This window comes from Malus sylvestris, chromosome 2, assembly GCF_916048215.2.
Source record: "Malus sylvestris chromosome 2, drMalSylv7.2, whole genome shotgun sequence".
Classification (NCBI taxonomy): domain Eukaryota; kingdom Viridiplantae; phylum Streptophyta; class Magnoliopsida; order Rosales; family Rosaceae; genus Malus; species Malus sylvestris.
The window spans coordinates 3,917,471-3,943,702 of record NC_062261.1 but is presented as its reverse complement, the minus strand read 5'-3'; the positions used below and the strand labels follow the sequence as shown (position 1 = coordinate 3,943,702).

The 26,232-nt window shown below is 36.8% G+C and overlaps 1 protein-coding gene across 4 annotated transcripts in view; it reads left to right on the top strand.

Annotated features, from left to right (window-relative positions):
• The window catches only part of LOC126594844 (disease resistance protein RUN1-like), a 59,730-nt gene that overhangs the window by 18,147 nt on the left and 15,351 nt on the right, over window positions 1-26,232 (top strand). Inside the window, exons 5-7 of one of the 4 annotated variants that reach the window (XM_050261346.1) lie at window positions 4,058-4,336; window positions 4,457-5,302; window positions 5,390-5,937. The exons of 1 other annotated variant lie outside the window; for it this stretch is intronic. In XM_050261346.1, the coding sequence (XP_050117303.1) occupies window positions 4,058-4,336; window positions 4,457-5,302; window positions 5,390-5,926 (1,662 nt within the window). In that variant the 3' untranslated portion in view covers window positions 5,927-5,937. Of the gene's footprint in view, window positions 1-1,465; window positions 1,961-2,326; window positions 3,420-4,057; window positions 4,337-4,456; window positions 5,303-5,389; window positions 5,938-26,232 lie in introns of those variants that run through there. 2 more of the 4 variants (XM_050261111.1, XM_050261338.1) reach the window with 2 other exon arrangements.

Sequence of the window (26,232 nt, the reverse complement as noted above, 5' to 3'; positions counted from 1 at the left end):
TTTGGCCAAGAGATACTTATAATTAGCTTTCACCGGGCGTAGGTTGGTGGCTTCGGCCGAAAGATACTTATATTGACTTTGGTCGGGCATTTGGTTGGTGGCTATGGCCGGAAGATACTTATATATGATAACACTATTAAGCACACTACATGATACATGCTTTATGAGAAATTTTATGGCATGCTAGGGTTTCTCGGAAAACCTATTACATATTATACTATTGAGTTTTCCTAAACTTTGGGGGTTAGTACGTTGATGAATAACTGTTTTAGTATTACTTATATATCAAATTAGTCCACTCATGTTTTGTTTTGCGCCCCCTCAGGACTTTAGATTCGAGGCGTACAATCCCGACGTCAAGGCACTTCCACATCGGCATATTCGAGTCCTCTCAGTGTAGGACCCATTTCTTTGCTCATTCAATTTTATATTATTTCTTTTTAGAGTTCTAGATTAGTTGTGTGCTTTGAACACGTTCCACAATTGCATATTCATTATAGTTAAATTTACAAGTTTTATTTATGTCCATTTTTCTTGGGGTTTTTGAACTTTAATCCCTCAAGAAGATTAAAATTTAAAAAAAAAACCTGGTGTTAGATTAAATATTGATTTTAGTCCCTAATGTGCCCTTAATTCAAAATAATTAATGTGCATTTTATTTAATGTCTCCCATTAAATATTTAAATTTATTAATACACAAATTTTAATTTATTTTTTGACCAAAAAAGAGTTTTTTAATTTATTAATTTTATTTAACATTCTTCAAACTTGAAAGACTCAATTAATGTACCTAAATGTTAGTACTGAAATATATTATATTGAACTAATATATTTAAATGTTAGTACCGAAATGTATGTACCTAAATATATGCATCGAAATGTATTAATATTAAATTAATGTACCTAAATATATGTACCGAAATGTATGCACTGAAATGTTAGTACCGAAAATGTATTATATTGAATTAATGTACCTAAATGTTTGTATCAAAATGTATGTACCGAAATATGTGTACCTAAATATATGCACCGAAATGTATTATAATGAATTTAATATACCTAAATGAAGAAGATAAAGTACATCAAAATATATTGTATAACAAAAATTAGTTTATCTAAATGTTCACAACAAAATATATTACGATGAATGAAATGAAAATAAAAATTATAATGAAATAAAATTAATACATTAAAAATTAGAAAGAAAAAGATAAATAATTATAAAATCAAAATATAATTAATAAATGAGGTTATTAATGTATCAAGGGACTAAAATTAGATTTTGATCTTACTCATGGTTTTAATCAAAAAGTCATCTTTGCCAAGGATTAAAATGAAGTTTTCTAATTTTTCTTTATAGTTCTCATGCATGTTAGTATGACTTCGTCGCCTTCGGATGTCGGCCAGCATGTACCTACCCTGGTGGAGGATATCGGGGTCGGACGTGTCATTCATCCTCCACCATGTCAAAACTTTGGAATCATGACGTGTTCTTGAGCTTCAGAGGCGAAGACACACGCAATGGCTTTACGGGCCACCTCCACGCGGCATTAACAGACAGGGGATACCAGGCTTATATCGATGAGGACGATCTAAAAAGAGGGGAAGAAATAAAAGAAGAACTGTTCTGGGCAATCGAAGAGTCAAAGATCTCTATCATTGTCTTCTCAAAGAGGTATGCGGATTCGAGTTGGTGTCTTGACGAGCTGGTGAAGATCATGGAGTGCAGATCCAAACTAGGGCGACGTGTTTTGCCAATATTCTATCATGTTGATCCTTCACATGTCAGGAAGCAGAACGGTGATTTAGCTCAAGCATTTCAGAAGCACGAAGAGGGCATCCGTGAAGAAAAAGATGACAAGGAACGTGAAGCTAAACAAGAAAGGGTAAAGCAATGGAGAAAGGCTCTTGCAGAAGCTGCAAATTTGTCTGGCCACCATCTTCAAATCACAAACAATGGGTAATCATTCACCTGCTTTTCAAGTTTTGAAACATATTGGTGAATGACTTAAATCTCTCATATAATTAACATTTTACAGAAGCTAAAACCTAAACCGTAATTGGAGTTTAATTTATGAATGACTTTCTTTCTTTTATTCAAGTTCGTCACAAAATCACATACGAGCTAGTTAGTGTGTATACATGAAGGAAAGAAATTTTTTTGTTAATTTATGAATGACTTTCTTTTATTCAAGTTGGTCACAAAAACACATACGAGCTAGTTAGTAAATATAATATATATGAAGGAAAGATAATTATTTATGTATTGATAGCTACTACTGAGCTATCATTGAGTCCCACTAATGCTTACGAATTCAATTTTCAGGCGCGAAGCAAAGGTTATTAGAGAAATTGTTGACAAAATTATTAAGGAATGGCTTCCGAACGCAAACAAATTACATGTGGCCAAGCACCAAGTTGGAATCCATTCTCGCATTCAGAATATTATCACTCATCTTTCAAGTGGTGGATTAAATGATGTCGTCATGATTGGGATTTGGGGGATGGGTGGATTGGGTAAAACAACAGTTGCCAAAGCCATTTATAACCAAATTTATTCTAAGTTTGAATTCAAAAGTTTCTTGGCCGACGTTAGCAACAATACAAGTAAACATGGTCTGGTTAATTTGCAAGAAAAACTTATTTCTAACATCTTGAAAGAGAAACTTGACATAAGCAGTGTTGATGAAGGTATCAGTATGATAAAATATTATCTCCAACATAGACGGGTACTTGTCATCATAGACAATATAGATGAAATGGAACAACTGGATGCAATAGCTGGAAAACGTGATTGGTTTGGTCCAGGGAGTAGAATAATCATTACGACACGAGATGAACATTTACTAAAGCAAGTGGACATGACATATATGGCTCAGGAAATGAATGAAGAAGAAGCTCTTGAGCTTTTTAGTTGGCATGCATTTGAAAATAGTTGGCCTGATGAAGGATATCTTGAACTCTCAAAAAAGGTTGTTTCTTACTGTGGAGGTTTGCCGCTAGCACTTGAAATTTTAGGTTCCTTTTTTATTAAAAGAACCATAGGAGAGTGGGAAAGTCAACTGGAGAAATTGGAAAGAACTCCTTATGGAAAAATAATAAAACCACTAAGAATAAGCTTTGAAGGGCTAGATGATACACAGAAGGCCATATTCCTTGACATATCTTGTTTCTTTATTGGATGGAATAAGGACTATGTCGCAAAAGTATTAGATGCATGTGGATTTTTTGCAACAATAGGAATCAGTGTCCTTCGTGAACGATGCCTTGTAACTGTTGAACGCAACGAGTTGAATGTGCATGATTTGCTTCGAGAAATGGCCAAAGTAATCATTTTTGAAAAATCCCTTGGCCACCCTGAAAAATGGAGTAGGTTGTGGAATCCTCAAGATGTCACCGATGTATTGACAAATAAATCTGTAAGTACATTCCCAATATAATTTTGGATTAATACATGTATAAACCACGTATGTCTATTATACATTAAACATCATTCATGTGTATCTATAGTTGCACAAGGAGAGCTCCATTAGCCAACAATAGTACTTGCATATATTCACCCACGTGATTTTGCCTAATCAATAATACTTGCAATTCCTTCTTGGGTGATGAACTCATTCCCTCACTTGTAAATTTCATAAACGAAGATCGTTTAGTCAAATATATCAAATAAATCAATGATGTATGTATCAAGTGACATATTAATAATAAATCGTCTATTTATTTGATAAATTTGAATGACTAGATTCAACAATCCCTGATTCAAATGATGTTTTTGTAAGGACGATATTCAAGGATTAAGAAATTGAACTGTTCTAAATATGAAAATTATATGATGTTCAAAAGGGGAACATGAAAAATTGAAATTTGTAAGATATGGTTGTAGATTATTGAATTAATTAATTAAGTGTCGATTAACAGGCTTGCTTCTTATTTGTGACACATCATTTGGTTTGCAAATTTGGTTAAAAAATTTGGTGTCCTAGCATTACCTTTCCGAATATGAAATGTGAAGTTTGTATGATTTTTTTGTAAGTATAACTTCTTTTTTTAACAGGGAACTAGAAAAATTGAAGGACTAAGTCTAGATTTGCAAAGCTCTGATACGGCTAGTTTCAGTACAGTAGCATTTGCCAAAATGAAGAAACTGAGATTGCTTAAGCTTCGCTATGTAGAGCTCAATGGAGAATACAAACATATTCCCAAAGAGTTAATATGGTTGTGCTGGAAAGGATGTCCTTTAAAGTCCATACCAGATGATTTTTTTAATCAACCAAGACTAGCTGTTCTAGACATGCAGTGGAGTATACTGGTACAAGTTTGGGAGGGTTCCAAGGTACAATCAATTACAGATGATGATGTTCTGTTTCTATTTGTTTTTGGATTTCCTTCTCTTTTTTTATGAGAACTTCTTTTTCGATATTAATTTCAATTTTTCTTTGGTTTTGTGCCACAGTCGCTTCAGAAGTTGAAAATCATGAATCTCAGTTGCTCCCGTTCCCTAATTAAATCGCCAGACTTTTCAGAGCTCCCAAATCTTGAAGAGTTAATATTGGAACGATGTGACAGTTTGTCCGAGATTCACCCCTCCATTGGTCATCTCGAAAGACTCTCTTTGGTAAACCTTAGAAACTGTTGCAGTCTTAGTTCTCTTCCGAGGGATTTCTATAAGTCGAAATCTGTTGAGATTCTTCATCTTAATTTCTGTGATAAATTCAGAGAACTACATGAGAATTTAGGGGAGATGATATCATTGAGAATACTAGAAGTAGATAGTACATCTATAAGACACATACCACCTTCCATAGTAAGATTGAAGAATCTCACTCGTTTATCCCTAGCAAACGTGAACAAAATTCGTTTGCCCTATTCGTTACACGGCTTAAACTCTTTAAGGAGTGTGAATCTCGCATGGTGCGATTTACCTGAAGATGAAATCCCGAAGGATCTCTGGAGTCTAAGTTCCTTACAATACTTGTATCTTCGTGAGAATGATTTTCATACCCTACCCAGCCTCAGTGGTCTTTCAGAGCTTGAAATATTGTGGTTAACTTCATGCAAAAATGTTCATACAATCTTGGGATTACCAACAAGTTTGAGATCTATGTATGCCGTTGATTGCCCTGCATTGGAAACAATGCCGGATTTTTCAGAAATGTCAAATATGAGAAAACTGAATGTAAGTGATTCACTCAAACTCACTGAGGTTCCAGGCTTGGATAAGTCATTAAATTCCATGGTAAGGATTGATATGCAAGGGTGCACTAATCTCACAGTTGATTTTAAGAAGAACATCTTACAGGTATATCTCTCTCTCATTGCCTTCCTATCATGCACATGCACACACAAACGCACATGTATATATATGACACTTGCATTGTATATGTAGGGATGGACTTCTTGCGGATTTGGTGGCATTTTCTTCCCTGGGAATTATGTTCCCGATTGGTTTGAGTTTGTCAATGATCATGGCAGTAAAGTCAGTTTTGATATTCCCTCGAGCGATGGTCGTAATTTTGAAGGGCTGACTCTATTATGCTCATACTCCTGCAATATATCAGTTCGTCCTCCTACAATTGTCATTACTGTTATAAATAATACCAAGCGTACCGAATTACGGACCAGCATAATCAAAGAACATCGGAATAGAATATTCTACAAACCTGAATCCCATCATATTTGGCAGGGACAATTATCGAACGATAAGCTCAGTTTGCAAGGCGGGGATAGAGTTGAAGTTGATATAAATTTAGTGGGATCTTATACCTCTACGTTTGCTTCTTATACATTGAATAGAATAGGGGTGAATCTACTATGGGACGAACCTATGAAGGAAAATGAGCGTGATTTGATTTTGGGCAAAGCTGGTTATGTTTTTGATCCACATCCAGCTAGGTTCTATGGTGAAGCACAATCAAGGTGGTGATGCATCATCATCATCACGCTTATCATTACATATCTAATCCATATCACTATCAGTTCATCAAACACCTCTTTTGTTGTTTGCTTTCCCGATTCGATAATGAAGACAAGTACATATTTCATACTTCAGATTCCTATGAATTTTTTCAATTAGTTGTTTTGAATTTTGGAGATATATTGCATCTAGAAACGTTTCAACATTACAAGCCAGCCATATAAGACATTCATCCAAATAATTGACAAATACTACTTGAATTCGCGAAAATACTTGCCCTGCTTCCACCACATATTTCAGGAATTTACTTTTAAGCTTAGAAAATCATTGATAACCTCAAGATGCCAGTTAATATATGGTTTCCACTACTTTTTCGTTAATCTTGACTTGCCCTGATATGTTAGCAGAAGGTTTGAATTACCTTTTCTACTACCTTTGCAGTCGATGAACTCGTTTGCACAATCAAAAAATAGTTAGTCTTCTATTGGATTCCCCAAAACTGTAGACGAAATTGTTTGTAAGATCGTAGAGTTTTTCCTGTTATGATTAAAAAACTCGTTTTCAAGACTCAGAAATGATGGATTGCTCAATAGAATATCTCATAAATTTTCTCCACTTCCCTTTCACTCTTGACTGATGTGTTCATAAGCTTCTACTACGGTTTTAGTTTCTACTAGTGATGGTGCCTTGCCCCATTTTGTATGTAAAAACGATCATCGATCGACCGAGTGGAGATTATTTTCCGATACGTGATTTTACGGTTTTGCCTTTGGTTCTTAATTTCCAGTAATGTTGCAGCTTTAGGCTTTTCTTTTGGCTTCTTGGCTTCCAAGTTACAAAGCTTCAAATTTAGGTGGACAAATATTATTTGGTTTTTCTGTTAATTAATTGGTAATTAAAAGCATCGTTTTGCGGACTCGTAGAGAACTATATAACAATTTATATAGCATGAGTACACTATTATGATATGTCGTACGAATATACATTTAAGGGAGTTTACACATGTATCATCAGCATAATATATTATTTTAGCAGTGTACTCGTACAATGTAAGTTTGAAGTCAGAATAGCTAATTAACACCTCAACTGCATACAATGTAAGTCAAAAGTCAGAATAGCTAATTAAGAGGCAATTTGCTAATACTTTTGAATGGCACAAACGACCTCTTGGGGTCAATTCGTGAAGAACAGCTGTGGCCCTAGCCTGCTTTGATGTGTACAGAGCCCTTCTTCTCGCCGATGCGTATACGATCTTCATAGAAATCAGGCGTAGCGATATTAGTTTAGGACATCGTGTATCTTTTTGTACTCAAGTTTAACTCTCCTCTCTGTAAGCAGTGGCGGAATTAGATTTGAACTTTGTAGGGTCCCAATGTTAAAGTAGAAGTTTTTTTAGATAGAAACAGAGCATGAAGCGTGCAAAAATTGTTTTAGTTTATTCACTGAGGCATTTTGTCGTCAAACAAACTATGTTGCACACATATCAACAAATATCGACATATGCCGAAGAAAGCCGATGAGTGATATCGAGAGAATTTGTAGGGTGTTGTCGACGCAACCTGTCGAGATAATGTCTAGTAGATATTACATCAAACACTTGGTAGATACAAAAGGGGCCCATATTAAACATTTGGAGAGTCCTCAAAAAACCTTCACATGTATATTTCTCGGACTCCGAGTGGTCCTGGAACCACGTTGATCCCAATGTACATCCGCCCCTGCTTGTAAATATAATATCACTCAAACATATGCCAAACATTAAAACCACCAATCACGGACCTCTAAAGGATAATAGAAACAATTCCTAGGACCCAAAATGTAGTTGCTATTTGAATAATGGAACAAATAATGACATGCTGAGATTCTTCTAAACCACATTTGCTCACACTACAATGATTACATATGGAGAACAAAGTGTTATGAATTCACAACACTCTATGGTATTGGAAAGGAGGACTTAAAATGCTTAACTTGTGTGCATTTTTCTTTCCCTCCTTAATCTTCACACATTACGAATTGGAAGTTGCAGTCAGTTCACCGGTGTTATGTGCCAGCGGCGCTGCTGCTTATGGCGGCCTGAGGAGGCTCTTCTCAGAGTATGCAAAGAGTTTTGATCCTCGAGGGCGAGGCTTGGACACTCTCATGTGTACAACGGATTAATGTGGCAAGATGTAAACATTAACTTAAGCGGATTGCACCGTTTATATGCTTTCCCATATGATTGGAGCAACTAGCATCCATACTGCAAAACACAAAATTTTCCTTTCAGTCATGACGAGATTTTCGTTAGAGCGCATTCAATTTTGTTTAGCATTATATACTCACAATACACGCAGACCGCGATCCACTCGTTCACAATCCTCACCCAAGTGCTGGCCCATCCCACTGTTAAAACCAAGTGTTTATCGAATGAGACCTTTTCAAACTGGGAGGAGATTCGCTTAACCTTTATCAAAAACAAACCGGCTATATATAAGCCTTACATCACTGAAAGATAAATATGCAACCCACGTTAAACACTTAACCTAAACATGGAATATGACTAAGTCTGAAAGAAACCAACTTCTACTGATCCCTAAATTCAAGGGCTTATTTAGCCATGCAGTAAAAACTGCTTACATGAACAAACCTAAGTTTACGTAGTGGATAGAACCACTACTTTCAACAAACTTAATAATCTAACATCCTCCCTTAAACTGATTGCTAAGCAATCAGTTTATACCTAGTTCCAGACACACTCCCATAAGCTCACGCATCTTCAGAAAGGTATCAGTCTTCAAAGGCTTGGTTAATATGTCTACTATTTATTCTTGAGTGTTGCAATGAACCAGCTGCACAATGTTATCCTTAGTCAGATCACGAAGAAAGTGGAAACATACATCTATGTGTTTGCTTCGACCATGCATTACAGGATTCCTGGAGAGCTTTATTCCTGAGCTATTGTCACAGAAAATCGTTGTAGAATCTTGCTGAGCTTGACCTAACTCCTTCATTATCTTTCTCAACCAGGTTGCCTGACAAGCACATGAAGCTGCTGCTATGAATTCGACTTCAGTTGTTGATAACGTAACCACAGGTTGCTTCTTGGAAGACCAACACACAGCTCTTGAACTTAACATGAACAAATACCCCGATGTGCTCTTTCTATCCTCTAAGTCACCTGCATAATCACTATCTGAGTAACCTCTGAGCTCAACATGTCCTCCTTTTTTGTAAAGAATTCCAAGGCTGATCGTGCCTTTTAAATACCTCAAAACCCTTTTTGCCCCTGCCAAATGCATTTCTGTTGGACACTCCATAAATATGCTAATTAAGCTTACCACGAACATAGTGTCAGGCCGAGTGGCTGTGAGATGCATGAGGCTCCCCACGATCTGTTTGTAGAAAGTGTTGTCGACCTTCTCACCAGTCACATCATTCGTTAGCTTGGTACCTGGAACAATAGGATTGTGCACTGGATTGCAGTTTTCCATTTTAAATATTTCCAACACTTCCTGAGCATATTTTTTTTGGCAAATAAATATTCCATCTACCTGCTGCAATACTTCAATTCCAAGGAAGTACCTCATCTTACCAAGATCGGTCATTTCAAACTCATTCATCATCGACTGCTTAAACTTAGTGAACATGCATTCATCATTGCCAGTATAAATGAGATCATCAACGTAAAGACAAACAATGAGAATTTTACCTCCATCTCTAGTTTTGATGAATAAAGTGTGTTCATAGGGACACTTCACAAACTCTTCCTTCAAGAAATAAGCTTCTATACGACTATACCAAGCACAAGGGGCTTGTTTAAGTCCATATAAAGCTTTCCTTAATTTGTAAACTTTATGCTCCTTACCTCTCTGCACATACCCATGTGGCTGTTCTACAAACACTTCTTCATTAATTTCTCCATGTAAGAAGGCACTTTTCACGTCCAATTGATGAATTGTCCATTCCATTTGCACAACAAGTGCAATTACAACCCGAATGGTATCTAACCTAGCCACATGAGCAAATACTTCAGCATAATCGACCCCATATTCTTGAGCATACCCTTTAGCCACAAGCCAAGCTTTGTACTTGTCCACCTCTCCATTCTCATTCAGTTTAGTCTTGTAAACCCATTTAACTCCGATCATCTTCCCACCTTGAGGTAAATCTGTCAATTCCCAAATGTTGTTCCTCTCGATAGCTGCTATTTCGACATCCATAGCTTTCCTCCATTTAACACTTTTCACAGCTTCATTTTAATGCATTGGATCACTGTCTTCTAAAAGAGCCAAGTGCACCATGTCTTCTTCTTCAGATAATCCCTCTCCCGTTACGTAATCTCTCATCCACACCGGCGGAGCCTTAGGCCTTTTTTCTTCTGGACTTGATAAACTTGCTTCTGAGACTTCATCTGATCCACTATTGTTGCTTGTGTCATTTTCATTTCCATTGGATCCATCTTCATCTTCTCCTTGACTATTAACTTCATCAGCTTCAATTGCTTTATCTTCATCATCATCCCATTCCAAATCTGCTATGACAGCTTCATGGTGATGCTCATCCCAATCCCAACTACTATTCTCATCAAATCTAACATCACAACTGATTATGATCCTCTGTGAAACTGGATCAAATAGCCGATAGGCCTTCGATCATTCGCTAACTCCAAGCAGCATACACTTCATACTTTTATCATCTAGCTTGGTCTTCTTATTGTCTGGAATATGTACGTATGAAATGCATCCAAAAACCCTGAAATAACTTACTGACGGTATTGTACCACTCCATGCCTCCTCAGGTGTTTTGTTTTTTTACTGCAAATATGGGACTTCTGTTGAGCACATGAACTGTCCAGTTTGCTGCTTCAGGCCAAAAAGTCTTTGGCATCTTCTTCTCGGTTAATAAGCTTCGAACCATGTTCATGATGGTCCAATTCTTACGCTCAGTTACTTCGTTTTGCTGCGGGGTGTAAGCTGCTGTCAGTTGTCGTTAGATCCTATTCTCAACACAAAACTCAACAAACTCGTAAGATGTAAACTCCCATCCACGATCCGTGCGCAAACTTCTAATACTTGCATCAGTTTCTTTCTCCACAAGACTTTTGAAAGCTTTAAAGGTTCGAAAGGCTTCTGACTTCTCAATTAAAAAATAGATCCAAGTCTTACGACTAAAATCATCAATAAAGGTGAGTAGATACCTCTTCTTACTATTGGATGTAGGCTTTATTGGTCCACATATATCTGCATGAACGAGTTGTAGAATTTGACAAGCCCTACAAGTACTCCTTTTTGGAAAAATGATCTCTCGATTGCTTGCCTACCAAGCAATTCTCACATACTCTTGACGAGTCCTTTATCTGAGGTAGTCCATTCACCATCTGCTTCTGTTGTAGAGTCTTTAAGCCACCAAGACTCAAGTGCCCATATCGGCAATGCCACAATTGAACTGGATCATCTGTGAGAACATTGAAACATGCCTGGACATTGAGTTGATACTGAGCAACAAGAATGAACGTGTGGTTTGCAGCCATAACAGTCTCTATGATCAGTCCTCTTTTAGGGTGATAGATCTTGCACCTCCCGTGTTGAATGAGAATAGAAAGACCTCTCTCCTGAAGTTGACCAATACTTAGAAGATTATTCCTTAAAGCAGGCACATAGAAAACTCCCGTGATCACCTGAGTCATTCCATTCACTTGTAGTCGAATGTTTCCTTTCCCCAAAACAGCCATACTAGTATTGTTCCCTAGTTTCACAGTTTCTCTAAAACTTCCATCAAAATCAGAAAATAACTCTCTCTTACCACACATATGATTGCTGCAACCCGAGTCGAGGAACCAAATGTCTTCTTTAATCTCCTGAGTATCCGTGTACACCATTAGCAACATCTCTTCACTAGCTTCTGCATAGTTGGCCTTTGCTTCCTTGTCTTTCTTAGGACACTCATACTGATAGTGCCCTAATTCATGACAATTATAGCACTCAATTGTTGACTTGTCGAAGTTTTGTCGACCTCTTCCTCTACCTCTTCCACGATAGCTTCCTCGACCACATCCTCTTCCTCCAAAATTCTCTTCATAGGCCACCTTTAGTGCTTGCTCCTCCACAACATGTCCAATCATCCGTTGCTCATGCATTAACAAACTGCTTTGCAGTTCATCAATTGAGAGAATGTCTAAATCTTTGGATTCCTCAATTGAACAAACCACATAGTCATATTTAGGAGTCATCGATCTCAAGATCTTCTCAATGACTTCTACATCTATCAATTTGTCACCATTAATCCTTCTCTTGTTGGCTATGGTCAGAGTTTGACCAAAAAACTCATTCACAGTTTCTCCTGTCTTCATGTGAAGCATCTCAAACTCCTTTTGAAGTGCCTGCAACTGTGCTCGCTTGACTCGAGCAGTCCCTTGATACTTCTGCTTCAACGAATCCCAAATCTCCTTAGCCGTATCCTTGTTCAAGATTGTTTCCAAAACAGCTCGATCAATTGCTTGAAACAAGTAGTTCTTAGCCTTTAGATCCTTCAACTTTTGATCTTCGAGCACTTTCCGTTGCCCCTCCGAGGATTGAGCTCCTTCTGCTGCTGCAGGGATTCCATGCTCCACAAGACCCCAATATTCCTTTGAACGTAGGAAGTTTTCCATAAGCATCGCCCAGTGGTCATAATGCCCATCCAGTTTTGGAATGGATGCTTGCACAAAGTCACTTCCTTCTCCTACCATATTCTCGTACCTCTTCACTCAAAAGATTGCTATCTCTCAAGCTTTGCTCAGGAGCCTCAGGTTGGGGCTCTGATACCAAATGTTAAAACCAAGTGTTTATCGAATGAGATATTTTCAAACTGGGAGGAGATTCGCTTAACCTTTATCAAAAACAAACCGGCTATATATAAGCATTACATCACTGAAAGATAAACATGCAACCCATGTTAAACACTTAACCTAAACGTGGTATATGACTAAGTCTGAAAGAAACCAACTTCTACTGATCCCTAAATTCTAGGGCTTATTTAGCCATGCAGTTAAAATTGCTTACATGAACAATCCTAAGTTTACGTAGTGGATAGAACCACTACTTTCAACAAACTTAATAATCTAACACCCACATCAATCGTAAACCTGCAGAATGAAGTGACTTGTTGAGCAAGCAAGAAAGAACGGAGTTCAGTTTTAATTCACAAACAAGGTGGTGAAAAATACCTTCTCATGGATTGATGAGTATTCCAACCAATCAGCAGCATTCCAAAGTACATTGCTCCCGTGGCGAAAACAAAATGGAAGAATCCATAACCGTATGGAACATCATCCTCGGATTCAGTCTCGTCCTTCCTGAACTGCAGATGATGTCAGGCGCATTCTAAAGGAAACATAGATGATTGATTAAAAGTTATTCAGACGGTAGAGCAAACCTGAAAGCATTTGGAATCTATGCCAGTTGAGAATGTTGCGATAACCATTGCAAGCACGGCTATAACAAAGCTCTGTCAACAAATAAGTCATTGTCATGATTTCGTGTAGAGAAAAGAGATATCTGTGTGCAATATTAAGAGTAGAGTATTACTATGATCGTGAGCCAATCTGTTTTGGTTGAATCATCTGCCTTCTTGTTGCAGCTTGTCCCCGCTGGCTCACTGCACTCGAAAGCAACAATTATGGATCAACGGAATTCACAAATATACCAGAGTCGCACGTTTAGATTTTCATATGAAGCTAGTGATCAACTGGATGATTGATTTTGAAAGATTATGCAACAATGCCAGATAACATCTGCAAAATCTCAAATTGAACTAACGGAAGGTGGTTCACACAGAAGAGACTTAAAACCGTACCTTCTAATAGCAAACCAGCAGATGAATACTATATAAAGCCCCATGAGACCCGGAGTCAAGATGCCGGCATTCACCTGTTCCGGGTGGAAATTAACAAGCAAAATCACATTAAAACAAGGCTGAAGCCCCTAATGCAGGGTGATTAGCGGAACTTACTTTCGGGTGGAGAGAGACGCTGGTCATGAGTTGTAGGAGTACTAATGTCCAGGTTATGAAGAAGATGTTGAGGAGGCAAGTTGGTTCTGGTGCATACCATATGTACATCAATATGATCCCCACTAAGCACACAACATATGCAGCAGTTGCAAGTAACATCACATGAATCCGGCTGCAGTGCAAACCTAAATTTAAATTAGCCCGAAAATCTGAGCAACTATATGGCTAGTAGCTACATTGAATGCTTCCAACGTCTACGAAAAATGGAGATCCGACTTAGTTTAAACGAAGTCTTACCATCTTTCTGATTTGATAACTTCAGGGCCCTACATGGTGCAACAAGTTCCGAGCAGCGTGCCACCTTCCGGGTAACCATAATCTTGAGTTTTTCTATTTTTCATTTACTTTTCACTTAGCATTGGATAACACGGAACATCTAAAATAAGTAGGTGCTCCGAGTTTTCTTCCGTATGGTTCTTCTACTTTACTAGCTGTCCTCCTAAAACTTTCTTGCATTTCTGAATATAAATTCTGCATGTATTCAGTCCCCACAGTATAAATATGTATTTTGACGAGATAATTTGTTGATTGCAGTTTCCTAATGTATTCGTCATACTTGTAGGTATCAAGGGGCAGGAGGCTTTGGCACCGGTGGGGCTTCTTTTGGTTCGTTAAATGTGGATCAACAGCTGGCAGGTAGATTCTCAGCGCCTGCTCCCCCAAATCCTTTCCCTTCAGCCGGAGGAAATCCATTTGGGTAGATGAAAAAAAACACAAGATGTCTCCAATCCCATTTAGGGAAAGCATCAACTTGCGGCTGCTGCACGTCAAATTGCTGGATGGAAGGTTTAGGTTTCGATCTCCTCTAGTTTTCAAGTTATCCGATGCAGCCTAATGCGAGATTGTTTTATTGGATCATCACCGGGGGTCGGTCGCAAGTCAAAAGGTCGACTTCCCCGTCATGTACAATTTGTTTGTTGTTTGTAAGAAAGTGAGTGAGAGAGAGAGAGTGAGAGAGAGCGTATATAGTTAAAAGGGAGATTACGTTGTAGAGTTTTATTTTGTTTTTGTTTTTATTTTCCCTTTTGATTTTCGTCGCCTACTTTGTTGTATGATTTTGCAATCACATTATTATGTTGTGAGTTGATTGAGTCTAAGGAAGTTGGTGGAACAGTAACAATGATTTTACAAAAGGGTCCTCATGATGTGGATGCAGAGAATAGTAAAATAAGACCTTTAAATCTGCAAAATCGTCGTCCTTCGCGCGACGCTGGGCCACTTCATAACGAAGTTATTCATTGATATCTGTAGCAACCGTCCGGTCCGGGTCGGGTCCTGTTGTCTCAGTATTTTTAACCCGCTCCTAATTGCGTAGTCCCGGCCTGATCCGCGGGTTTAGGCCATATCTAACCGAGGGGTTCAGAGGGCCAGAGGGCCGAAAATAGCCCTAAAACCGTCTCCAACCGAGGGCTAGGCCAGAGGGCTCTGGAATCTGGGAGGGCCCCACGGGATCGGAGAGGGCTGGAGGGCTGGCTATTTTTTTTTTAATGTTTCCTATTGCTGTCGGTTATAACCGACAGCATTAAAGAGTTTTTTTTTTTAATAGTTCTACTATTAGTGTCGGTTATAACCGACACTAATAGTTTGAAATGTTTTTTAATATAACGGCTAGCTGAGTCAGCTAGCCGTTGCAACTAGCCGTTGGTTTTTTTTATTTTTTATTTTTTTATTTTTTTATTTTAAACATTTTTTTCTTCTATAAATATGGTGAAGTTCTTTCAATTCTTCACTTCATTTGCAATATTTCCTTCTTCAATATTTTTCAATATTTCTTAATATTTCCTTCAATATATTTCCTAATATTTCCTTCATCTATAATATTTGTTTCAATTTTTCAATATTTCCTTCAATATATTTTCGAATATTTCCTTCATCTATAATATTTCTTCACTTCATTTGCAATATTTCCTTCATTTTTTTTCAAAAAAAATGGCCTCATTTGCAATGAAAGGTAGGGCTTGGACCCGAAAAGAAGATGAAGCTCTTTGCAAGGCTTATAGATGGATCTCAGAAGATAGTGTGAGGGGGATTTCTCAAACAAGTGAAGGTGTTTGGACTCGTGTGTCCAAAAAATACTTAGAGTTCTACGAAGGCACCATTCCACCGAATACTCAAAACCACGAAAGTTGTTCTTCAAGATGGAAGAAACATCTTCATCCAAGTTTGAATAAATGGCATCAAGCACTATTAGCAGCAGCAAGTAGACATGAAAGCGGCGCCAATTACTATGACGAAGTTAGTGTTTTTACAGTTTATTTTAAATGTTTAATTATATTACATTAATTTCGTGAATTAATTTCCTAAATTTTTTTTAATTATATTTTCTAGGTACGCCAAGCGGAGGAATTGTATATGGAGGGCAACTCAAAACCCTTTCAGTTTCACGGTTGTTGGGAAATTTGTAAAGGGTGGGTGTTATTTGAAGATCCACCTCAACATAGAGTGGATCCTTTGGAAGCTGCATCCCCATCTGTAGATATGAATGAAGATGGATCTCCTACCATTCAACAAACAAGGGTAGAAAATCCGACTCCGTCCGAAAGTTCTTTACCTAGGGCTATGGGACGAAACAAGGCTCGAAGGTTGATGGAAAAGGACAAGGCAAATGCTGATTACGCCGCTCAACATGAAGTGGCGGCCTCATTTCGATTACTGGCGGAGCAAAATGCCCGTGAGGCGGAAGAAAGGAAGTGTAGACATGAAGAGCGAGCCAAACAAATACAAGAAGAGATGGATGATAAGAATATGGAAAGGAACACTTCGAATTACACTCCAATGAGTAAGGCCTATTTTGATAGGAAAAAAAAAGAAATTATGGCTCGGCGGCAATTGTTTACCTCTGACTATACTCCTACAATGGCGGATGATGAAGATGATATTGATTATGGATATTAAATTTAAGTCGTTGTAATTTTTAAATTTAAGTTAATGTTGTTTTTAAATTTAATTTGTAGTGTTTAAATATAAGTTGTTGTTTTTAAATTTAAGTTGTTGTAGTTTTTAAATTTAAATAATAAATTATGTTTGGCCCTATGGCCCTTTGGCCCTCGGTTGGAGACGGTTTTTTGTGACAGGGCTAAAACGAGCCCTCTGGCCCTCTGGCCCTCGGTTGGAGACGGAGGCAAATATGGCCTTGTACTGTTCATTAAAATATTAATATCTTGGGGAATCTTGGAGGGCCAGAGGGCTCAAACGAGCCCTCTGGCCAGCCCTCGGTTAGAGATGGCCTCCAAGATTCCCCAAGATATTAATATTTTAATGAACAGTACAGGGCCATATTTGCCTCCGTCTCCAACCGAGGGCCAGAGGGCCAAAGGGCTCGTTTTAGCCCTGTCAAAAAAAAACCGTCTCCAACCGAGGGCCAAAGGGCCATAGGGCCAAACATAATTTATTATTTAAAAACTACAACTTAATTTTATTTAAAAATCATGTTGGTTAGTGTTGTATAATTTTTATGTCGGTTAATGTTATTTAATGTTGTTTCATATTGTTTAATGTTGTTTCATGTTACTTAATTTAATTTAATGTTGTATAATGGCTTAGGAAGTTATAGGAAAAAAATAGAATTTAAAAAAAAAATGAAACAAATTTTGTGAAATAGAAGTTATAGGAAAAAATGGAATTTAAAAAAAAATATGAAACAAATTTTGTAAAATAGAAGTTATATGAAAAAAAATATGAACCAAATTTTGTAAAATATAAGTTATAGGAAAAAAATAGAATTAAAAAAAAATTGAAACAAATTTTGTAAAATAGAAGTTATAGGAAGTTATAGAAAAAAAAAGAAAAAAAAAAGGTTTAAATTCATAAAAAAAAAAAAAGGATTTACAACGGCTAGTGGCGCTAGCCGTTGGAAGTTTGAATTCAAAATGTTATTTCTGTCGGTTGTAACCGACAGAAATAAGAAACATTAAAAAAAAAATAGCCAGCCCGGGGTTGGCTGGCTGGCCGAAAGCAGCCAGCCCTCCAGCCCTCTCCGATCCCGTGGGGCCCTCCCAGATTCCCGAGCCCTCTGGCCTAGCCCTCGGTTGGAGACGGTTTTAGGGCTATTTTCGGCCCTCTGGCCCTCTGGACCCTTCGGTTGGAGATGGCCTTAGGGGCCATTTGCCTACCCTTGTAAATTGTTAGGGGTGTAACTCGGGCGGGTTGAAAGGTCAGCTCAATCCTAACTCAACTTTTAGAATTTTGGCTCGGGCTCGGGTTGGTTTCATTCAGGTTCATTTGGGCTTGGGTTTAATTGGGTTAGGGTTGAGTTTGGGTTGCTCAACTTTTTCAAGTTTAATCTTGTACCAACTTAGTTTTCAAGAATTCCTAAAAAAATTAAGCTAAGTAGCATCAAAACTAGCTAACTTTAATTTCATAAAGCAATCAAAGTTGTTGAGCAATTGCTTCGAGACACAAAGAATTTAGGTTTTGGAGACTAACAATCTACTATAAAGCTTTAGGATTTAGAGACTACGAATATTAGCTAACTAATCAAAGTCTCTTATTCCTTAAAAGCTTACTTAATTATAAAGGGTAATTTATTAAAAAAATAGAGTTTTTATCACAAATGGTCCCTGACATTGATCAAACACATCATTTTGGTCCATGACATTGAAAATCAATAGAAATGGTCCTTGAGATTGATCAAACACATCACAAATGATCCTTCCGTTAAAAACTCTTTGGGCAATTTTCTAAGCTTCGTAACTCAATCGTATCTTAACCAAATCTGACCCATAATATATCAAAATGAAGATAGGAAAGTGTAGAACAAGATTATACCTATTTGGAAGTCTCATGGTTGCCGGAGATGGCCGGAAAATAGCCTCAAATGTGACTGGTCAGCAGAAAAACTGGAAAACTCGTCGGAAACTGGGTAAACTTTAAATACCAAGGAACTATGAGTGACTTGATCCCTCAACGAGGGTACGTAGGCAATCTAGGGTTCTATCTAGGTGCAGTCACAAAATCAAATAAACACCCAAATCCCCAAGTTACGATATATTCATATTAGAATCAAAGGGTATTCCTTTCCCAAAAGAAGGGTTGTAATTAATTGGCGCGTAGCCTAGAATGGGTCGAACTCAAATCAATAAAACTCTTCGAAAAATGAAAAAGGGTGAAATTATGTCGAGTAAATTATTTGTTTACATATTGTGTACAATTTTTTGCTCAAATACTCAACGAAATTGAGTGTTTCAAAAATGAAAATCATACTTCTCGAGAATGGTACCTTTATTGACTAATAATTCACCGTGGTTTGGCCGGAAAACTACTCGAAATTGGATAACCATTTTCGAGTTAGCCAATTTCGAGCCGTTTTCCGGCCAAATTACGACGAGTTAGTCATCAAGAAAGATATCATTCTCTTTGTCTCTTCGAGAAGTATGATTTTTGTTTTTTGAATCACTCAATTTCGTTGATTATTGAAGAAGTTATGAACATTTAAAGTTTACCCAGTTTTCGGGGAGTTTTCCAGTTTTTTTGCGGGCCAATCACATTTGAGGCTATTTTCCAGTCATCTCCGGCAACCATTGGACTTCAAAATAGGTATAATCTTGTTCTACACTTTCCTATCTTCATTTTGATATATTATGAGTCGAATTTGGTTAAGAAACGATTGAGTTACGAAACTTTGAAAATCGCCAAAAGAGTTTTTAACGGAATGACCATTTGTGATGTGTTTGATCAATCTCAGGGATTTCTATTGATTTTCAATGTCAGGGACCAAAATGATGTGTTTGATCAATGTCAGAGACCATTTATGATAAAAACCCTAAAAAAATATTAGAAAAGGTGTTGGTTTTTGGACTTGACTCACTTGGGTGTAGTATGAGCATTAATTGATATGAGTTACAATCTAGTTAGATTGGGTTTGGTTGCGTTGGGGATGGACGAGCAAATAATCAACCAAACTCAACCCAAGCAATGAACGGGTTGAAATTGAGTTGGGTTTGGACATGTTATAACTAAAAAAAAACTTGCTTGTTCGAGTTTAAAGTCGGGTTGGGTATGAGTAGGTTCAGATTGGCCAAACCCAAGTTGCACCCGTATATATCGCCCATCTTGAATAATTGTTTCTATAATCCCTTCACATCTTATCTCTAGTCATTTTTGTTTAGAGTTTTTATCATAAATGATCTCTGAAATACCCACCGCATCAAAATGGTCTTTAAACATAAGTGTCATAAATCTATGTAGTCATTTCATCTTAATTTTGTTAATAATACTGTTATGTGCCACATCATAACTGGGTCTTACTTTATATAATTAAAAAATAACGATAAAAAGATAATCTGTTCATGTTGTTTCCTTCCACCTAGCAAGCACTGCAGATCCCCCGGCCCGCGGTCAAACATCTCTCTGTTTCCTTTCCACTCCAGGGACTGACTCAATTCTAAAATCTTATAGAAAAAGCCGCTTCGTCCTTGAACAATTCCGGTAATAACAATATACCCCAATTTGAGGATTTGGAAGATTTAGCCGTTCAATCTCGAGATGCTCATCCACAATCACCACCACTACCTCTGCCAGAATTACCATCCTCCAAACCCCTTGATGAGAACCTCTTCACCGACCTCACACTCCAATGCCAATTCCAAACCCTCCGAAACATCTGATTACCACGATGACTGAAACGATGAGGACGGTGGCGGCGGGGGCGGAGGTTGCGAGAGATGTGATGAGGGTTTGGGAAATGTCAACGGGGGAGGATGGTTATAAAGGAAACTAATAAAAGAAACTTGAAATTTTGAGTTTTAATAGTAATGAAAAAAATAAAAAGTAAAATAAATAATATTAGAACTGATTTTTTAATATAAAAATATGATTTTTTTGTTAAAATAAACAGTATCAGAAACTTTTCATCAAAGTACCTGATTTTTAAGGGGACAAAGATTGTATGCCCTCCTATTTTTCATGCCCTTCCATGCTATCCTATTTTGTGTGGTCACGGTTAAACTACGTTAACATTTTATATTATTTTTTTTATAAAGATAATAAGACAAAAATGTATAATAATATAAAATGTTGACGTGATTTAATTATGACCACACAAATATAAGAGCATAGAAGGGTATGGAAAAAGGAAGGGCACAGAATCCTTGTCCTTTTAAAGGGGAGGTTGACAGTGGGTTGGTGGAGGTGAAGGTTGGGATGGATCGAGAAGCCTCGGAGAAAGTAGAGGGTGAGGAAATCAGAAGTATGGAGGTAAAGAAGTAGAGTATCGGCAGACAAAATTGTAATCGAGTAGGTTTTCTGTAAGTTTGTAGCAATTTGGTCTTTTGATGTTACATTTGGACAGACGCAGAAATCATCTTTTTATTTTAAGTTTTAATTATACAAAAATAAAAATTATTTTTTAAACATTTTTAATCTACATAGCAATATTTAATTAGATTTATGGGATCTAATTATGTTCCACATCAACACATAACAAAATTTTTTACAAAATTATGACGGAATGACTATATTGATATGACATCTATTTTTAGGGACTTCATTTATTAATTTTCAATTTCAAGATCATTTTAATTGGACGAGTCAATTATAAAAACCGTTTGTGATAAAAAAAAATTTTGTTTATTACGTGATTATTGCCATGCTAATTCTCAAATGCTTTCAAATTTATATCCACTAAAACTCAGTAGATTAACACTGTTCATCATTTGAGAGAGCACATTGTTCATTAACAGTGAAAGGGCAGGAATGCCCTTGGCTTCTACTCTGGTCTCCATACTGTTGACCCTTTGCTACAGTAAAAAGTTAGTTTTGTCCTTCAGGCCTCACTTCTGTCATCAACATTGGATTCGGTTCGCCGACTTTGTACAGTTAAAGGGTTAAAGTAAGGAAAAATTTATTTAAACTCATGCAACCTCTTTTTACACATAACTTAAAATTTTGAATGTTAATTGTCTATTTTACTATATTGCATAATTACTATTAAGTACAAAATAAAATTAATAATAAATCTCAAATTTATCAATAAACCCAAACATTATAATTAAACCCTACGATCATTCTTTGTTTATCCTACGTTCATCCTATTGGGGCCATCACGAGATTTGCTGTTGCAATAGTTTTCACATGGAGGCTGCTTAGATCACCCAGTGGACCACAAAGAAGGCAACCAAAGCGGCAGGCACCTGCATGTTGTGAAAATTTCGTCCATACCGGCAAGAAAGTCATTTCATCCTTTGAAAACATTGTTTATATATGTATATATGGCATCCATTTAGGTGTATTATATGGTTCATTTGACTAATTAATTACGACCTGACTACTAAACTAAACAAAAATAGTTAACCACTTGCTAAGGAATCCAACTGTAATAAACACATTAGTTAATTAGCTCCAATAAGATTCAGGATAAATTTTTCATTGTGATCGGAATACGGATGGTACATCATGTGTTTTTATATAAATGGTGAGAAATTTTACTTTTTAAGTTATTAACTTTTTACCACACATATCACACTATTTACATAACGACACGTGATGTACTACTCTTTGTTTTTGACATACTGAAAAATCTCTCAAGATTTAGGGCTGTTGCTTACATATATAAAAAGACAACGTTAGCTACCTTGTCCTTTCAAAACATTGTTTATATATGGCATGATGGCATCCATTTGGGTGTATGTAATCATCCCAAGAGTCATTGTTTTTATAAGGAAAACTAATGAAAAGGGCTTGAAAACTTTGAGTTTTAATGATAAGGACAAAATAAAGGGTAAAGTGAATAGTACCAGGATTGACTTTTTAGTGTAAAAATGTGGTTTTTCGTTAAAGTGAACAGTACCGGGTGCTTTTCGTTAAAGTTCCCTTGTTTATAATCTATTGGATAGTCTTTGTCCTTTCGTGTTCGTTTCTTTCTTCCTTTCCTCTCTTTCACTACACCTTGCCGGCCGGCCGGCAGTATGTTGTTCCTCAAGTTCATATGCGAACATTATTATATTATAAACTTTTCAATTCTAGCAATGTAAGACAATGAGATAACAAAAAAAATTCTGCTCAAACTCCAACGTGTATAACATCCATCTTGGTGTATTACATGGTTCATTTGCCCATTAAGGAAAGGCGCAGCTAATAGAAGTATAATCCTAATGCGCATTTTGCAATAGTTTTAGCAGTGGAGGAGCTTAAACCGATCCATGGGGAAGCTCTCTTCGAGCCATTGAACCTGAACGTTGAGGAGTTGAGCGTGTGACTGACTGGCATGTGAAAACTGGAGCCATTGAAACATATTTACCGTTGTGGAAAATAAGTTAATGAAAGTACATGAGACTTCTGTAAGTTCTATATAAGAGCAAACACTTGGTGATTTGATTAAAGATGTGGAATGATAAGGAGATAAGGATTGACATTTGTGGTAGACTTATCAGGAGTTGTATTTCTCTATCGTTTCAAGTCAGTTACATTCTCAGTAAAACTAGAACTCTTCTAGCTTGTATAATACATAAGTGTTTCACAATGATAAGGCTACTCTTTGATAAGGATCACTTAATGGGAGGGATCCTTATTGAATTCCATGTATAAAATTGAGGTCCCTGCTTTCTCCACTAAATACGCAAGTTTACAGACAACTCAAGCCCCATTGAGAGAACCTTGCTTTCAGTTGTGTAGAGTTGCAGGAGAACTTCAGTTCTTAATCCTAGTTTTCTGAGATGATGTCTTCCACATGTACTTGGTTAACTTGATAACTGTGAATAAGTTTTTACCTTGCACAATTAACTTACAACTTGGACCATTGAAATTTATTATAATGGATCGATAGGATCTGCAGTTTCGTGCTAGTTTCTTTCCTCTTCCCCCATACCGGCAAGAAAGTCATTTCATCCAATGGTTCATTTGACTAATTAATTACGACCTGACTACTAAACAAAACAAAAATAGTTAACCACTTGCCAAGGAATCCAACTGTCTAATAAATACATTAGTTAATTAGCTCCAATAAGATTTAGGGTTGTTGCTTACATATATAAAAGGACAGTGTTAGCTACCTTGTCCTTTCAAAACATTGTTTATATATGGCATGATGGCATCCATTTGGGTGTATTATATGGTTCATTTGACTAGTAAGGAAAGATAGCTCATACAACTTTAATCCTAACGCCCATTTTGCATTAGTTTTTAGAAGTGGAGCCTAAAAATGGACATTTGGGTGTATTATACGGTCCGTCCCCATTTGGATCTATTATATTAGAGCACCACTTAATAGTTAATACAACGATCTAATAGATTGTTGTTCTAACTTCATATTTTGTAAATGGTTGAATCATTATCGCTTATCTTGAATAATTGTTTTTAGGGTAAAAGATTGTTTACCATCCTCATGTTTCGTGGTTTTCAACATTTAGTACATCAAGTTTTTTTCGTCCCAGAGTCATACCTAAAGTGTAAATTTTGGGACAGTCTCATACATCTGTTAGTTCTCCCGTTAAGTGATGACGTGGCGCCCTGATTGGACGCCACGTGTCATTAAAAAAAATAAAAAATTTATTTAAATAAAAATAATATTTAAAAATATTTAAATAATAAAATAATAATAAAAAAAAAATTTCCTTCTTCTCTTCTTCTTCTTTTTTTTTTTTTTTTTTCTTCTTCTTCTTCTTCTGGGTTCGGTTCTCTCTTTTCTTTTTCTTTTTTTTTTTTTTTTTTTTTCTGTAGGTCTCGGGTTCGAGACTTGGGAGCAGCCTCTCCATAAATGGGGGTAAGGCTAGCCGACATTCACCTCTCCCAGACCCTGCGTAAAGCGGGAGCCTTGTGCACTGGGTACGACCTTTTTTCTTCTTCCTCCTCCTTCTCCTTCTTCTTCCTTCTCCTTCCTCCTCATTCTTCTTCTCCTTCTTCTTCCTTCTTAAGAAGGAAGGAGGAGAAGGAAAAAAACAGAAAAAAAAAAAAAAAAAAAAAACCGAACCCAGAAAGAAGAGGAAGAAGAAGGAAGAAGAAGGAGAAGAAGAATGAGGAGGAAGGAGAAGGAAGAAGAAGAAGGAGAAGAAGAAGGAGGAGGAAGGAGAAGGAAGAAGAAGGAGGAGGAAGAAGGAAAAAAAAAAAAAAAAAAAAAAAAAGAAGAGAAACCGAACCCAGAAGAAGAAGGAGAAGAAGAAGGAGGAGGAAAGAGAAGGAAGAAAAAGGAGAAAGAGGAGGAAGAAGAAGAAGAAGAAGAAAAAAAAAAAGAGAGAAACCGAACCCAGAAGAAGGAGAAGAATGAGAAGAAGAAGGAGGAGGAAGGAGAAGGAAGAAGGAGGAGGAGGAGGAAGAAGGAAAAAAAAAAAAAGAAACCGAACCCAGAAGAAGAAGAAGAAGAAGAAGAAAAAAAAAAAAAAAAAAGAACAAGAAGAGAAGAAGAAAAAAAAATATTTTATTATTATTTTAATATTTTATTATTTAAATATTTTTAATATTATTTTTATTTAAATAAATTTTTTATTTTTTTAAAGACACGTGGCGTCCAATCAGAGCGCCACGTCATCACTTAACGGGAGAACTAACAGTTTGACTAACAGATGTATGAGACTGTCCCAAAATTTACACTTTAGGTATGACTCTGGGACGAAAAAAACTTGATGTACTAAATGTTGAAAATCACGAAACATAAGGGTGGTAAACAGTCTTTTACCCTTGTTTTTAATTATTCTTTCACATTTAGGTCTTTTTTCTTATCACTTTTGTTTATTATGTAATTGTTGCCATGTTACTTTCCAAATGCTTCCAAATTCCAGACTAAAATAATGCATTTTTTATGGTTGAGTAGCTGTAATCACACCAAGAAGTCATTGTTTATAATCTATTGGATAGCCTTTGTCCTTTCGTGTTCGTTTCTTTCTTCCTTTCCTCTCTTTCACTGCACCTTCTTGGCCGGTTGGTAGTATGTGGTTTCTCAAGTTCATATGCGAACGTTATTATGTTATAAACTTTTCAATTCTAGCAATGTGAGACAATGAGATAACAAAACAAATTCTGCTCAAACTCCAACGTGTATACCATCTACCTTGGTGTATTACATGGTTCATTTGCCCATTAAGGAAAGGCGCTGCTAATAGAAGTATAATCCTAATGCGCATTTTGCAATAGTTTTGGCAGTGGAAGAGCTTGAAACGATCCATTGGGGAAGCTCTCTTCGAGCCATTGAGACGTTGAGGAGTTGAGCGTGTGACTGATTGGCATGTGAAAATCGGAGCCATTGAAATATATTTACCGTTGTGGAAAATAAGTTAGATGAAACTACATGAGGCTTGTGTAAGTTCTATAAAAGAGTAAACACTTGGGCCCTGTTTGGCACACCGTATAAGGCACCG